The following is a 16,328-nucleotide window of genomic DNA, read 5'->3' as shown; positions in this document are numbered from 1 at the left end:
AGAATGTAGGAAGCTTGAAAGTACCGAGTTTAATTTAAAAGGCAACAATGACTGCTAAGGATGAACTATTTTATATTTAGTGCATTATTTTTTTAAATTTTAATTATTCAAATATGAATTCAGTTAAATGATACTGTAATAGGCTCTTCTGTGGACTTGTGTTACTGTTCAATAATGTTAGTTTGGTCATATAACTGAGTGCTACTTTTAAAAGTGATTTAGAATGTGTTACTTTCACTGTATACTGTATATCTGCAGAATGTTTTGTTGAAATTGTAGGGGTTTCTTTTGTAAAACCAGTTTTTCCTATTGCAATCCAATTCTGAACATTTTTGTGCATTTATAGGAAGGCTACTTAATTGTTGTCAATGTATCAAGCAATTTTGATTAAAAAAATATAAAGAAAGAACTATATTTTTAAATGGAAACAAAACACAATCAGAAAATAATAAATCTGAAAATCTACAATAATAAATTGGATTTCATAGGGCCTTACTTAAAAGAAGCATCCATTTTGGTCATAAATTTATAGCTCATTTTAGATGTGCTGGTACTAGAGGCTTTGCTATCCCTTTCGCTAGCAGTTACTTAATCATATTATAAACGCTTTAATGTCTTCTAACCTCGTAAATAACTGTCCTCCCTAGAGTGAGGTTATTATCATTTTTGCTGAACATAATGGGCTAATAACAGGTTGCATATGTCTTTATTCTATGCTGAAAATCTAACACAAATGTTCCACAAATCCTGGCAGCCAGAACAGAATTCCATGGTCCATGCTGATGGGATACACAGATGGGTTAGTATAATGTTGCTTGAAAAGAGCAACATGGTATCCCAACTAGGACATGCTTCTTATCCATAGTATTCTCTGAAAAATGTAGCTAATTATGATTTACACTTACATGCACATTTTAATCTGTGAATGTAAAGATGCATGACAAAGGTGGGCATAGAGTTCCTAAAAACTTACCCAAACACCTAGATCTGATTCTTTAGGAAATGTTCCAAGGCCTTCCTCTTTTAGAAAACCTTTCCATCATAAGTGATACAATTCAAACACCCCTTTTATGGCCAAACCTCTACTAATTCTCCAGCCCCTCTCCCCCCTCCTCCGCCCCCCAAAAAAACAAAAACCTAACCCAAGCAGAGTTTTGACACCAAAAAGAGAGATGTGCCAGAGATTCCATGAAATCCAATAGAGATTTTGCTATTGCTTTTTTTTACATGGAAGGTACTCATATACTATGGTGGTGGACGACTGTATAAAACCTTCAACAAAAAAACTTCAAAAACAGACTCCAATGAGAGACTGCTGAATTGGAATTAATTTGCAAACAATTAACTTAGGCTTGAATAAAGACTGGGAGTGGATGGGTCATTACACAAAGTAAAACTATTTCCCCATGTTTATTTCTCCCCGACCCCCCACTGTTTCTCAGACGTTCTTGTCAACTGCTGGAAATGGCCCACCTTGATTATCAAAAGGTCTGTTCCCCCCCCCCCCCCAGCCCAACTCTCCTGCTGGTAATAGCTCACCTTAAGTGTTCACTCTCTTTACAGTGTGTATGGTAATACCCACTGTTTCATGTTCTCTGTGTATATAAATCTCCCCACTATATTTTCCACTGAATGCATCTGATGAAGTGAGCTGTAGCTCACGAAAGCTTATGCTCAAATAAATTTGTTAGTCTCTAAGGTGCCACAAGTTCTCCTTTTCTTTTTAGTATAAAACCTTAAGATAGACAGGTACTTTTTTTTTTCAGAGAGGCACTGTGGCTTAATAGATGAGATTCTGCACTGTCATCTGAGACTTGTATTTACTCCCAAACTTTGCCACTGACTTCATCTGTAATTTTGGGCCACCTCTCTAGTCCTTATTTACTCTGTTTGCAAGATAAGAAGATATGGTATTTGCCTCTTGTAAAGGAAGGGTGGGAAATGCGGAGCCTGCTAAGGGCATTCAGTGGAAGAGAAGATCTCCTGGATCCTAACTCAGTGCTCCTTCCCATAAACTAAGGAGTATTTTGGTAAAACATGTATGGCCACTTTAACTAGCTTTAGCGGCTCACAGTATGCTAAAAATTCCTCTTCCAGGAGGCAAGTCTTTGTCATTCATTCTCTTTCACTGAGCGGCAAGAAAAAAATCACTCTTTCTCTGCAGTTTCTGAAATATGTTCTCATGTGCAGATCCAATATAATGTTAGCAGACTATTAGGAGATTGCATTACAAAATCTAATCCTCACATGCAAAGTACATTTTAATCCCCTAGTTATACATGTCACACCATGCATCACTTCTAATGATTGTTTTAAATATGTTCCCTTTCTTCTTTTTTTTATTAATGGTCTAGAGCTTATGAAGAAGTTCCTTGGGATAAGATATTACCATCCAAAATCCCACAGCTAGAATCAACAGTAGAAGTGATGGCTGATCCCATCTCCCAGTGTTTTACACTAAAGAGATACAACCCTGCGCCAGAAATAAGCCAAGTCAGTGAACCTTTTTTTAAAATGACAGTTTATGGTTTTTGCTAATGAAATACGCACAAATTATGGCCTGTGGGTCATAACCTTTTAGAAATAGGCCCAAACCAATACCCTAAATCCAAACATTCCTGTAGTTTGGGAAAGTCAAAAACTGGATCCTGACTTGATGGCTAAAGCCTATCTTTTGTTTTGTTACTCTGTATCTGACAAAGAAAGGGGTAGTAAATGAGTCAGTTCATGAGAATTCAAGGATGTGAAACTGGAGCATTTACAAGCCACAAAAGCCATTTACTGAAAATCCAATGCCCACTGAAGTCAATCAGAACCTTTTCTTTAGAGCTGAGCAGAAATGGGCTCTTTTCCATTCAAAATGTCAGTGAAAATGGGAAAAAATAGTTTTAATTGAAATTTTCTTCAAAAAGTTTTGACTTTCAGTTATTTCAATCAATATCTTTTTTTTTTTTGGTTTGGAATGCTGTTGTGGTGTTGCCATGTTGGTGGTTAGTTAAAATTACATGTGCTCTGATTCTCCTCTATAACTTGGGCCCTCTCGCTGGACTACATCTTTCGTGATGCACTGCAGTCTCTCCTCCAGGTTGTTATATCTCGGGTATCACTTGCCATGATAGGAGATGTAGTCTGAACAAGGAGCCCATCCCATAAAGGAGAATGGGGAAATGAGGAAATAAACTTCAACTCCCATGAGGTACTGTGGAATGTTATCTGAATCTAAATGTTTTGATTTTATGGAAAGCACACTTTTCATGGAAAATTTCATTCAGTCAAAAACCCAATTTTCCATTGAGAAACAATTTTGATGGATAATTTTTGACCAGACTTCCTTTTTATTGATTTCAGTGTTCATTGGATCAGGCCCATAGTTTTATCTCACCTATATTTTTTAAAAATATTAACTGTAACATAATATTAAAACATATAGTCCCCTTTATTAGAGTCAGACAGGATTGGATTGCTTAGGGGATTGATAATGAAATATAGAGACTTTCACCACTGTGGTACCGCTCTAAATGTGGTGAAGAAATGTTCCCAACCGATAACTGCTAAAAGGCCTGTTTGACCTGGGTCTCCATCTAGTTCCCAGTGGGCAAATGTTCACGTGACAAAAAATGCCATCACAATTTATACTAATTGGCACCTTTAGCAGCCAACAGAGACCAAGTTTTGAATTGGCATGAGAATGAGCTATTCTCTCACCCCTTCAGGACAAGATCGAGGCACTTTTGGGTGTACAGTGTGGGAAGTCTCCTCCCTCTGCTTTATACACAAAACCTGTAGCTTACTTACCTCCCCAGTCAAATTAATTGCATGCAAATACATCACAAAACAGAAAACAAAGTGCCATGAGGCATGCATCAGGCTGCTTAGAAAATCAGTACCAAAACTATGGGATTCATGCTCACAAATGCAAGGATGTTTCCTTTAGTTTTCAAAAGTAAAAAGCAGGGTCACTGTATTCATAGAGGAGACTCTACCACTTGACTCAGAAAGCAGCATTTTAGCTGGCTTCACAGGGACTGGCATCTTTTTTCTCTTTTCTAAAGACTGCATGCAGAAAAATAGGTAATACATGCAAAGTGTCAAAGAAGAGAAAGAAAAACATCAGTGAAAAATGAGAGCAGAAATTATCCTGTAGCATGAAAAAGCATATAATGTATTTATTTCATGTAATTATTTATTTTAATTGTTAAAATAATGGGTCCTAAGGTTACTGCTATAATATCTACAAATTGCCTGAGGACAGAGGAGTTTATTTGTTATAACCTAAATCACTGAATCCTTTGAGGGAAAAGTGCATGAGAAACACAGTTCATTTTGAAATTTTCCTGTCAGGAATCAGGGCCTGCAACAGAGCTAGTCTCCTTGAAGCCTATCAGTGCAACTGGCCTACAGCAAGCTGCCCGATTAGCCATGCAACCGAACTGGCTGCAGAGGCCAGCAGGCTGGCTCTTAGGCCAGCAGCAGCCACAGTTTGCTGTCTTCTCTGTGTTTGCTCCTGTGTTACCTTGTTCCTGCTGCTCCTGCCTTGCACCTAGCCTTGCCTCTGTCCTGCCCCTGCCTTGAACCCCTCCTGGCGTGATATCCTGCTTGGTCCAGTTCCTGACCTCCAGTTTGACCCTTGGCTCTAGCTCCTGACCATGGACTCCAGCTTGACCCCCAGCTCTGCTAGATCAGTTTCTGCCTTCCGGTTTTGATCCTTGGCTTTGGCTCCTGATGATAGACTATGGCTCTGACCCTGGCCACTAGGCTAGACTGCCCTCATCCCAGTTGGCTGACACTTCCAATATGTTAACAACTTGATTCAATTTAGTCAGCTCTCAAAAAAAAGAGGATTCAAAACTTCATATCTTTTGGTCTAGACTGTACACTACCTTTTGGTTGTCTAATTAATGATATTTTGGGAACTAAAGCCCAGTTTTGCAATTGGGTCTGCACAGGCCAGCAGATCTGATTGCAGGATCAGCACATAAAAATATATCCGGCTTACCTAATTAAGTGATATTGTGTTACACAGAGCTCATGTTTCAAGAAGCATTCTGATTGTGATTCTAGATTGTTGGGGGCCTCTGGGACAGATTTCAAACAAGATCTTTTACTTCACCACAAAAACCAATTGATTTGTAAGTTTCTTTTTTATATTTTAATTGTCTTTTAATCACCATGTTTCCTTTATGTTTATCTCCACCATGTTATCTCCACCATGTTTATCTCTCTGTGTATGGTATAGTTCTTTTTTCAAAGATAGTTACACAGATTCCATGTTGTGTATTGTGATGTCATCTGAGCTTGCAGTGATTGTACATTTCACCAACCTGCTGTAATCAGAGAGGTTAAAGATATTCCATTAATAATTTTATTGAAAAATATACCTGAGATATATCCTGTGGGAGGATTAGACATGAAAACATAACTAGAGAGGTTCCCAGTAGCTAGTTCCTGTATAATTGCTGCACCTCTGACTGTTTCATTGACAGGTGCGTTTTTATTGTAAAGATTTTACAAGTAGCATATATTTACAAAATCCAAGACTTTGTCCTTTTTCGTAGTGTTAGAAATTATCAATGCATTTCAGCTGAACAGTAGGAGAAAACAGGGAAAGATCAGTAGGGGCTCAGAGGGCGAGTCAGGGACAAGTAAAGAGAGGATGGGAAGTGAGCCAGGGACAGATTAAATAGAAGACGGTAGGGTGAGGGCGGGAGGAGAAAAGACAGGTAGGCAGAGTGAGAAGGGAAGGACAGCAAAGCCCTAATGTGATGGATCAGAACAAGAGGGACAGAGTGAGAGAGAGAGAGCAAATTCAAGCCTGATGTTAGATTGATATATCTCCCATTGAAGTCCATGGGATTTGAGCTTCCCTCTGAAGAGCAGCTCAGTTATTAAAATGCTTTGTCACACAGTGACTGAAACAGCAATTACCTGTGATATGGTTTGAAACGCCAAAACTCTGCCTGCTGAATAGGGACATTCATATATATGCCAGCCCCGCAGCACAAAGATCATTCACCACTACTTGATTTTGAGCTCTCTTCACCCCCGTCATTCCAAAAGCAAAACTCTCTGCCACTCCTGTGCATCCTCAAAAATAGGTCTCTAAGTCACTTCCTCTTTATCTTTTCATGTTTGCTGCATAAAAAGTTTGCTTAACATAATAATCAGTTAAATCAGTTCCATCTTTTTTTCTAATAACTAATATATCTTGCATTTTTGTTAACAGTGTAAGCCCAAGCTCTCGAACTCAACATATTCCTCTCTACACGTAAGTAAAGATTTAGCAACATTATGTATTTTTTCAGTTTTGATTTAATGCAATCAGCCCATTTGTCTCATCTTCGTAATGCAAGGTTTGCAGCTTGACTATTCTCCTCTGCTTATTCTTGGGTAACTCCACTGACTTCAGTGGAATTACTCCTCATTTACAATATTGTGAGTTAAGAATGAGGATCTATTGTGTCCTCATCTCAATGGTATCATACTTTACTATGGCACAGTATAAACGTCAAAAAAAAATAGGGATGACAGATGTTTCTCACGTTACTTCCAGCTTTCCCGAAACTGATCACTGCACATATGTGGTAGAGTTGTCATTAATTATATGCTCCTGGTTCTGTGTGTTTGTTTTTGTCTTGGGACATTACTGCACAAAGGCTAGTTCATCTCCATGTATTTTCTTGTGGACCATTTTAATAAATAACTATAGATGTGGAGCTTGAAGTATGATTCAGCTGCCTCTGCCAGCTGTCTTATGAATAATGTATATGTCTTTGCTTTTCCTTTTTATTCAAACAGTGGCTGTGCTGGTGCAGAGAATTTTGAAGACCTAGACAATGCCAGTGTAGATGTGATTACTCTTGGCAGTGTTCGAACTTCAAAACCTCGCTACACAAGAACTGCTCAGTATGTTGCCTCTATTACCTTGCTTTTACTATAACTACTGCTGGAGTTTTAGTCATCTTGAAAAGAAGAAAAGGGCCCAAGGCCCTGGTCTTGCACAAGAAAGGACATAGGATTTTCCCTATCCTGGATGCAGGGATCTGTATGAGGGTCTGTTGCACAAGTGATATTGTTGGGTTTTAGGTACCAGAGGGTTTTCACTGTGTGGCTCACTGAGCACACCAAAGGCCATTACAGTCAAAGGAAAGATAGCCATTGACTTCAATGGCCATTAGAATACAATGTAATTAAACACGGATCAATTTGAGCCAATTTAACAGACAATTCTGTCTGGATACAAAAAATGTAGTCACAGCAGCAGCTACAAGATGGGGGGAGATTTTGCTAATAGGATTATCTTGTACAGTGTGGCAAACTTTACCCTTCATGTTTGTGTTAGATTATATCTCCCACCTGCAGCCTAACCTATGAATGAATTCATCACAGAACCCTAGGGCTTGATTCTCCATTACTCTACTCCAATCTGGTGCTGAACAGTGCTACTCATTTTTGTAGAGGTGATGTAGTGTAAAACTGGAATAACATTGGCCCTTCAGAAATTCAGAGTAAACCTTTTTCCATCTTTCAGAAACTTGATGCTTTTTCAGCTGTCTTGCTTTTTTTCTCTCTCGCCTCTTTTTATTCATTATCCAAATTAGACTTCCTGTGGTATAGTTGTTCCTGAAACTGCTTTAATAAGCACTTCAGAGAAAATGAAGTTAAGCAGAAGCTTCTGTTTTCATTAATTTACAATTCTATAGATGGGTTACTTTGGAAAAAGATAAATAAATTAGAAGCACCTCTCAACCTCATTAGTTCCTGTGTTTCACCAAGTGTATATTCTGTTGGATAAGAATTATTATGGCAAATATCATACTGTATGTCTGCTTAATACTGTCACTCCTCTGCTGGCAGATATTAGGGCAATGCAGGTTGATTCCCTATGGAGGAGAAATGAGTGACATGGAATCTGGGCATTTTCTTGTAACTATTTTACTCCTTTTCATGGAACGTTTAATTGATATTTTGCTAAATGACCTTGGCTTAAATATGTAAAGAAAAATATCTTTGTGATTGGAAAACATTTGTACTAATGTAAGTTAAATATGTAAATTTATATCCATCCCTCAGTAGTGTGGTGTTATCCATGATACTAGAACATGTTTGTAATAGCCTACCCACAGTTGTCTGTCAAACTAAATCTGCTCTGATAGTGCAGACACTGGGAGGTATAGACTACTTGCGATAGTGCCTATACACCATTGTGTCTCGAAAATGTGTTATTTATGGTCCAGCGGCTACGGAACAGTGTTTGGAGCCAGAAAACGTTATATATAAGGGATTATATATTCCTTCCTTTGCTGTTGATCCACTGGGGAAAAACACTTAGGACCAGATTTACAAAGGTGACTTCAATGGAAGTTAGGACCTAACCGGCTTAGATGCTTTTGAAAGCCCCACTATGCATCTATCTGTGTGTTTAGGTGCCTGAGCACCTGTGTAAATCTGGCCATTAGGACCTCGCCCACATCTCCTACTGAGTCAATTGAAAGACTGCTCCTATTAACTTCAGTGAGGCTTTGGATCATGGCCTCAGACCCAGTGTTTCACAAGTAGTTTCTAAGTTTGGATGCTTCTGATTTTAGGTTCTCAACTTTAGATATCACAGGCCTGATTTTCAGAGGGGCTAAGCATCCAGAACTCCAGCTGAAGTCAGTGGGAGATACAGACACCCCGTACCCTTAAAACCAATTTCTGGGGGCAACATTTTCAAATTTTACTTTCCAAAGTTAGGGACCCCAGTCCAAAGTCCCCTGAAGTCTTGAAGTCTTTCCATTAATTTTAATGGGCTTCAGATAAGGCCAACGCTGAGCAATTCCCACTGATTAAAATAAGAGCTAGAAATTGGCACTAGAAGTGCTCATCACTTCTGAAAAGTCACTTGTTAGGTGTCTAAATATGAATAGTTGTGCTTGATACTAAGCACCTGAGTTAAAAATTTTGTCATATGTGTATAAGGTTGGACACCTAATACCTACTGCTAACTATAATCTTCTTGAAGCTGTAAACCTTTCAAGGCAAAGATTTAGTTTTTACCATACTTTCAATAAACATAACAGGGTAAAGTCCTGGGAGAAACAAGTATAAGAACTCAATAGTTTTGGAGAAGAATGTAGCAATTTATGTACGCTATCACTCTGCATACATAGGATACATGGCTATATAGCCGTATTCTTTTGTGACATGCACAGAATCACAATATTAAACAAATAAAAAGTCAAGTCACATCAGATGCATTTAATACAACGTCCTTAACAAAACCACTACAAGGAGATGCAGAATTTTCTGAGGCATACTACAAGGACGGCAATTTCTGGAATTCAGCATTCTGTTTTTCCCCGCAGGGGAGAGCGGGGGGTGAAGGGGGGAGAGTAAGGAAAAGTCCAATCCTAAATTAGTATATAACTATTACTGTGTTACACTGCAATATTAATGAACAAGTCCATAGATAGAAAAAAGAAGGCATTGTTTCTGAATGATAAGTAGGAGTCCTAGAAATCTGTTTGTCGTGGGGAAAAACACATAATTTGCATTTTTACAGAGAATCTTTAGTTTTTATGTTTTGTGAAAAAATGAAAACATATTAACTAATTTTAATGAAAGTTAGGGTGACCATATTTCCCAAAGTGAAAACAGGATACTGCACAGGGTTGGCCTGAGCTGCCTGGGGCAGGGACTGACAGTCCAAGCCCCCACAAAATGTTGCTCTGTGCCCCCCAACGGCAAAACTGGGCATTTGTCCCATTTGCTTTTGCCCAGTTTTGCCAAAAAAGTCAGGACGTCTGGGACAGGGCTTAAAAAGGAGACTGTCCTGGTCCAAAACAAGAAATACTGTTATCCTGGTTGTGGCTAAGGAAACTAAAGTTCAGCGTTTCATTTTAATCATGGAAAAATGCAGATTTTAATGTTTTTTTTACCAGAGAATTTTGGCTTTTGGTCACGGAAAACTGGGATGTCTCATGATAAGATTGAGTGTTATAATGCTAAACAAGTGAGTACTAGCTTTGGCCACTAGGTGTCCTCTGAGTTTACAAAAGCTGTTTATATTTTATTAAATATATGATTTCCTTTTACTTACATTATGAACTTGAAAATATTTTTTTTCTTGTTATGTCCTTCCTGAATTTTTCTTAAGCAAGCTGAGCTGGTCAGAAGCACTTACCTGGAAAGCTGGGGTAACACATAAAAGTGGTAAAACAAAAGATGAACAAACTTGTTTTTTGTGTACAGTTTCTCATTGGCTAGATCTTTTCTTTCTATAGTTTTCAGTGAACAGGGGTAGTCCACATTTGTAAGGAAACCACAGGAGGTATATTTTTTGTGGTAAAAATAAGCTCTAAAAATGTCCCCCCTCTCTTCTGCAGAAAAGGCAAATTCCCCTTGTCAGAGAGATGGGCCTGCATCACAAATTTCAGAACATATGCTAAACAAATGTCTGTAGCAGGTATGGGGATGGCTGGTTTTGTTGTGTTCTCTAGTAATCATTAGGTCCAGTCATCTCTATTAATTTAATGCAGAATGCACATTACTTTAAATAGCGCCAAGTGCTGCTACCCTTACTCACTCTGAGTAGCACCTTACTCTTCAGGTAGCCCTACTAATTTCAGTGGGACTATTTGCAGATTAAGATGCTATTCCCTGTGATTAAGGGGATCAGAATCTGACTCCTAGTATAGACACCATATCCACTAAGCCTAAATAAAAGATTATAAATTTATAGATCTTAAGGGCAGACATGACCATTATGATCATTTAGTCCGTCCTCCTGCATAACACTGAATTTCATCCAATAGAATTTCATCCAGTCTTCATCATTCATAACTTCTGGTTGAGTTGAAGCACAAAAGAATAGAAAATGGTTATCCTGAAATACATTTTTTAAAATATATGGTCACTATGTTAACCCTATGGGTATGTCCACACTGCAATAAATCACCCATGGCTGACCCATGTCAACTGACTCAGGCTCACAGGGCTTGGTCTGCTGGGCTATAGAATTGCAGGTGGACATCCAGGTTTGGGCTGAAGCCCAGACTCAGGGACCCTCCCCTGTCACAGGGTCGCAGAGCTCAGACTCCAGACCAAGCCTGGACATCTACACTTCAGTTTTATGGTCTCACAGCCTGAGCTCCAGAAGCCCCAGTCAGCTGACATGGGCCAGCTGTGGGTGTTTTATTGCAGTGTAGACATATCCTTTGAAACTGAAGTGGTGGCACTGTCCAAATAAGCACCACGTTCCCTGCCCACATTCCCAGCATTCTCTATTTGCCATGTCCCTCTTTTCCTGCTTCTCAGAAATATAAACTGTTACTGTAGGTGAAGTGGACTTTTTGTAGCCAGAAGGACTGACAAATACATAGCTGGAAATCTCATAGGCTGCTGTAGAAAGCAAGAGTCTTGCAAATCAAACTTCCATCTGAGAATTCTGTACCCACTATTGTTAGGCCTTACCTACTATTTGGTACATACTAGTATTAAATGGTAAGCTTACTGTAATTTAAACAGATAACAGAAAAATAATTTTCTGTTTTTTTCCCACTGCATTTGACACAGTTTATATAATAAGTCACTTTCAATGTTTTGTTAAAGATCAGGTGCAATTCCTGTGTCAAGCACTAAGGTGATGACATCACTTTCATGTAGTGCTCTGGGGCAAGTTCATGTTCTTCCCCAGGCCCTGCAAGAAAGTATTTATCAATAAGAGCAGTAACAAATCTGAAACCAGTTCTTCAGGGGCAGACAGTGGGCCAGATTGCAGAGACAAAGGGGAAGAGAGGTGGTGAGCAGGTTAGTGTATTCTTCTTGGGTCCATCCGTTCTCCCCTGTTGGGGAATAGAAAGCCATCTTTTTACTTTTAAAGGAATTAGAAAAAAACAAACTCTGGTCATTATTATTTGTACTGTGGTACTAAGGACCCCAACCAAGATTGGGGGCTTATTGTGCAAGATGCTATACATAGACATAATATAGTCCTTGCCCTGAAGAGGTTACTGTGTAACCAGGAAATAGTACTATTCCACTTTACAGATGGGATGCAGAGATATTAAGTGATTTGGCTGAGTTGGACAGAGAATTTGTGGCAGACCCAGTAATCAGACCCACATTTCCTAAATCCCAGTCCAGTGCCTTAATCACGAGACTGGAATTCCTCTATAATACTGTTTAAAGCGTGGTCTGTTAAAACATTCATTGAGCGTGAAATACAAATAAAGATACAGAGATGTATTTGTTCTCATAAACCATTTTTTCCCTGTGTGAATCAGACACAAAATAACTAGTGGAACCCCACTCCCATATAAGAAACCTGTGACTTAGCCACAGATGCTAAACTTCTGAACCTATATTTATATTAATCCAAATCATATTTGTGGTCTGGCTCAGTGACCTAGCATGATCAGTCTGCGTTGCCATGAGAGAGACCTGGAAATTGATTTCTCAATGTAATCTCTTGCTCCTCGTCACCCAGTAAGAGATCCCAAATGGCAATGCACTGCATATCACCAGGCCAGCCCTGAGTAGGCCATTGTTAAGGACATTTTGTTTGCAGATTCACTCCCGAGCAGGCTATAAACACACTGGGTTTGATCCATCCTTCCTCTTTCACCTTTATTACATTGGAACACATGTCTGAGGACTGGAAGCACCTAGGATTTTAAGAAAGGGTGAAATACATGTCATTAGAAAAGCAAACGGGCAGACATAAAACTTTTCTGTGTGTGTGATAGTCAAGTGAGCTTCCAAAGTAAATGTTCTGGTTATTTATTGCCAGTTTTCTATATAATTTGGCCCCAAAAAAGTATGTTGGGCAACACTAACACCATGGCTGTTAGGTCTGCTCTTTGTGTGTCTTGTCCCTCCCCGTCACTTTTGTCTGGCTTCCTCCTGCTCTTCGCACTTATCTCCTTACTTCCTGTTTTCATATTTGTTTTCTTTTCCTTCTCTTTATCTCTTCTCCCTGCCCGCAATTCATCAAAGCACTTACACTCCTGTATAAGTCCCATTATAGCTGATGGGACTCACACAGGTTTGTAAGTGCTTTGCTTATAGGGATGGAATTGACCACATGTTTATGTGCTTTGACGGACTGGGGCCTTTGTCATTTATTCTGGAGCTACTTTGGGGGTTTGAAACAAGCTGAACTAACTAGTTTGCTTGTTTTTTTATTTGTTTGTAAAAAATGAATAATGAAGCTGTTTTTGTACATTACGTAGCTGGCCAACTGTCAGGCAGGGAGAAGTTATGAGTAATGAGATAATGAGAAAAGTGGACTGTGGTCCAGATTTTCAAAATAAATCAACAGCTACAGTTAGGGCCAGATTTCCAAAAGAGTTCAGTATGCTGGATGCTTGTTGGGTGCTGAGCTATTATGAAGAACTGGCCCAGTGTCATAATGAGATCTGTTGGCTGTTGAGTATTTTTCAAAATTTGGCTATGTCCGGGTGAACTCCTCTTGCAAACATGCATACTGTGGGAGAAAAGAGAGCCTGATTGCTGGTGAAACTCCAATTCCTGTGCATTTTCAAAGAGTAAGGCAAGTCATGTGAGCTAGTTACATAAAGGAGGAGATTTCAAAAACATCAAAGTGATTTAGGAACCCAAGCCCCACTGAGATTCAATGGGATTTGTGCTCCTAAATTCCTTAGCTGCTTTTGAAATCCATCCTCCCAATAAATAAAAAGAAAATGATAAGAACATAAGAACGGCCTTACTGGGTCAAACCAGTGGTCCATCCAGCCCAGTATCGTGTCTTCTGACAGTGGCCAGTACCAGGTGTTTCAGAGGGAATGAACAGAACAGGGCAATTATCAAGTGATCCATCCCTGGTCATCCTGTCCCATCCCCCTCAGTCATCTTTTTTTCCTAAAAGGAATAGTCCCAGTCCTTTTAATCTCTCCTCACATGGAAGCTTTTCCATACCCTAATCATTTTTGTTGTCCTTCTCTGCACTTTTTCCAATTCTAGTACATCTTTTGTTAGATGAGGCAACCAGAAAGGCACGTAGTATTCAAGATGTGGACTACCATGGATTTATATAGTGGCATTTGTCTATTTTCTGTCTTTTTATCTGTCCCTTTCCTAATGGTTCCTAACATTCTGTGAGCTTTTTTTGACTGGCACTGCACATTGAGCATATGTTTTCAGATAACTATCTACGATGAGTCCGAGATCTTTTTTGAGTGGGAACAGCTAAATTAGACCCAATCATTTTGTATGTATATTTGGGATTATGTTTTTCAATGTGCATTACTTTGAACTTATCAACATTGAATTTCATCTGCCATTTTGTTGCCCGGTCACCCAAGTTTGTGAGATCGCTTTGTAACTCTTTGCATTCAGCTTTGGACATAACTATCCTGAGGAATTTTGTATCATCTGCAAATTTTACCACCTCTCTGTTCACCCCCTTTTCCAGATCATTTATGAATATTATAAGTAATGACACAATTAATTTTCATGTTAATTAACAAACAAAAATATTTCATTCAAAAATGCATAAGAAGGTTAATTTTCAATACCAAGAGAAAACTCTGTTCTAACTTTAGCACATGGATTCATGACGCCACCTTACTCTGTTTATTTAAATGTCTTTATAGGTCTTTTTCTCCTCCATCTGCCAGCCACCAGCTTTTTCCTTTATCTGACCCCTTCCCCCATCAGCTGTTGCAATGAGAGTATGGTCTAAGTGATATTTTAGTTCTGCAGGTGTTCTAAGGGTCAATGGAAAAAACTCCCACACTGTTGAAGGGGATTTCCTCTGTAGCATTCATGTGGGGGGCACCAGTAAACGCTTGGTGTGACAGACACTGCATGAACAATTTTTTTTTATTCCTGGCACGGCTGTAACTAACTAATGCATGATGTAGTAACACTTAGTAAATTCCAACTTACATAGCAAAGTTTCTTAAAGTGAGAGCTAACAGATCGCCTGAAGTGGCAGCTTTAATGCTGCATCTGTCTCTCACTATTTTTGTACCTTACATATTGTAACAAACATCACTTTCTGTTATTCACACTGCTTCGTATCACAGCCTCCTGGAACTACACAGCAGTCAGGACAGAACTCAAATTCTCTTGCTTCAAAGCACTGGCCCTTGCCTCCTGAGCTAAATAAGGTTATCTGGCACTCATTAACAATATAAGGCAGGGACTGGCAAACTACGACCCAGGGGCCGCATCTGACCCTCCAGATGTTTTAATCCAGCCCTCGAGCTCCCACCGGGGAGTGGAGTCCAGGGCTTGCCCTGCTCCAGCGCTCCAACCAGGGAGTCGGGGGGAGGGCTTGTCCTGCTCCACACAGCTCCCAGAAGCAGTGGCATGTCCCCCTTCGGGCTCCTACGCATAGGGGTAGCCAAGAGGTTCCTCATGCTGCTCCCACAGCGACGATTGGCTGGGAACCATGGCCCATGAGAGCTGCAGGGGCGGCACCTGTGGTCAGGGTGGCACGCAGAGCCACCTGGCCGCGCCTCGCACATAGAAGCCGGAGCGGGGACATGACACTGCTTCTTGGAGCTGCTTGAGGTAAGCGCCGCCCAGAGCCTGCACCCCACCTCCCTACCCCAGCCCTGATCCCTTCCCTCCCTCTGAATCCCTTGGTCCCAGCTTGGAGCACATTCCTGCAACCCCAACCCCTCATCCCCAGCCACAGCCCTCACCTCATAGCGTCGTAGAATATCAGGGTTGGAAGGGACCTCAGGAGGTCATCTAGTCCAACCCCCTGCTCAAAGCAGGACCAATCCCCAATTTTTGCCCCAGATCCCTAAATGGTCCCCTCAAGGATTGAACTCACAGCCCTGGGTTTAGCAAGCCAATGCTCAAACCACTGAGCTATCCCTTCCCCCAATCCATGCAATCCACCCCCAATTTCGTGATCAGTCGTGGACCGCCATACAATTTCCATACCCAGTTGTGGCCCTCAGGCCAAAAAGTTTGCCCACCCCTGATATAAGGCCTGTGACAAATAGATCAGCAGTTTTCATTCCCTTCAGTAGAGGGCAGTGCTACATGCAGTCACTCACTCACACCCACACACTGTTTAGCTAACATTTAAGACTTTCTGCTTAGCAGCACTTTTCAAGTGTTAACTAATTAATCTCCTTAACACTTCTGTCCAGTAAGAGTTAACTTTATTTCCTCAATTTTCATATCTGGAAAATAAGTGTAAGTGACTCGTGCAAGGCCACAGTTGATGTTGGTGTCAGAGGCAGAATTAGCTCTTCGAAGACCCACTCCTGCAAGCTTTTGTTTGCAGTGGGAGCTCTGTACATGCAGTCTCTAAAGGATAAAGCCCCTGGAGTTCCAAGTCCTACACTTAAACCATTCTCCTCCGA

At 40.2% G+C, this 16,328-nt stretch overlaps 1 protein-coding gene across 1 annotated transcript in view; it reads left to right on the top strand.

Moving 5' to 3' along the window:
- The window catches only part of SPMIP7 (sperm microtubule inner protein 7), a 37,088-nt gene that overhangs the window by 9,026 nt on the left and 11,734 nt on the right, over nt 1-16,328 (top strand). Inside the window, exons 4-7 of the mRNA XM_048837153.2 lie at nt 2,355-2,493; nt 5,062-5,129; nt 6,224-6,265; nt 6,796-6,903. Of these exons, the coding sequence (XP_048693110.1) occupies nt 2,355-2,493; nt 5,062-5,129; nt 6,224-6,265; nt 6,796-6,903 (357 nt within the window). The remainder of the gene's footprint in view (nt 1-2,354; nt 2,494-5,061; nt 5,130-6,223; nt 6,266-6,795; nt 6,904-16,328) is intronic.

The sequence above is a fragment of the Caretta caretta genome, chromosome 2 (genome assembly GCF_965140235.1).
Source record: "Caretta caretta isolate rCarCar2 chromosome 2, rCarCar1.hap1, whole genome shotgun sequence".
Taxonomy (NCBI): domain Eukaryota; kingdom Metazoa; phylum Chordata; order Testudines; family Cheloniidae; genus Caretta; species Caretta caretta.
The sequence above is the reverse complement of the archived record's forward strand: the minus strand, read 5'-3'. Positions and strand labels throughout refer to the sequence as shown.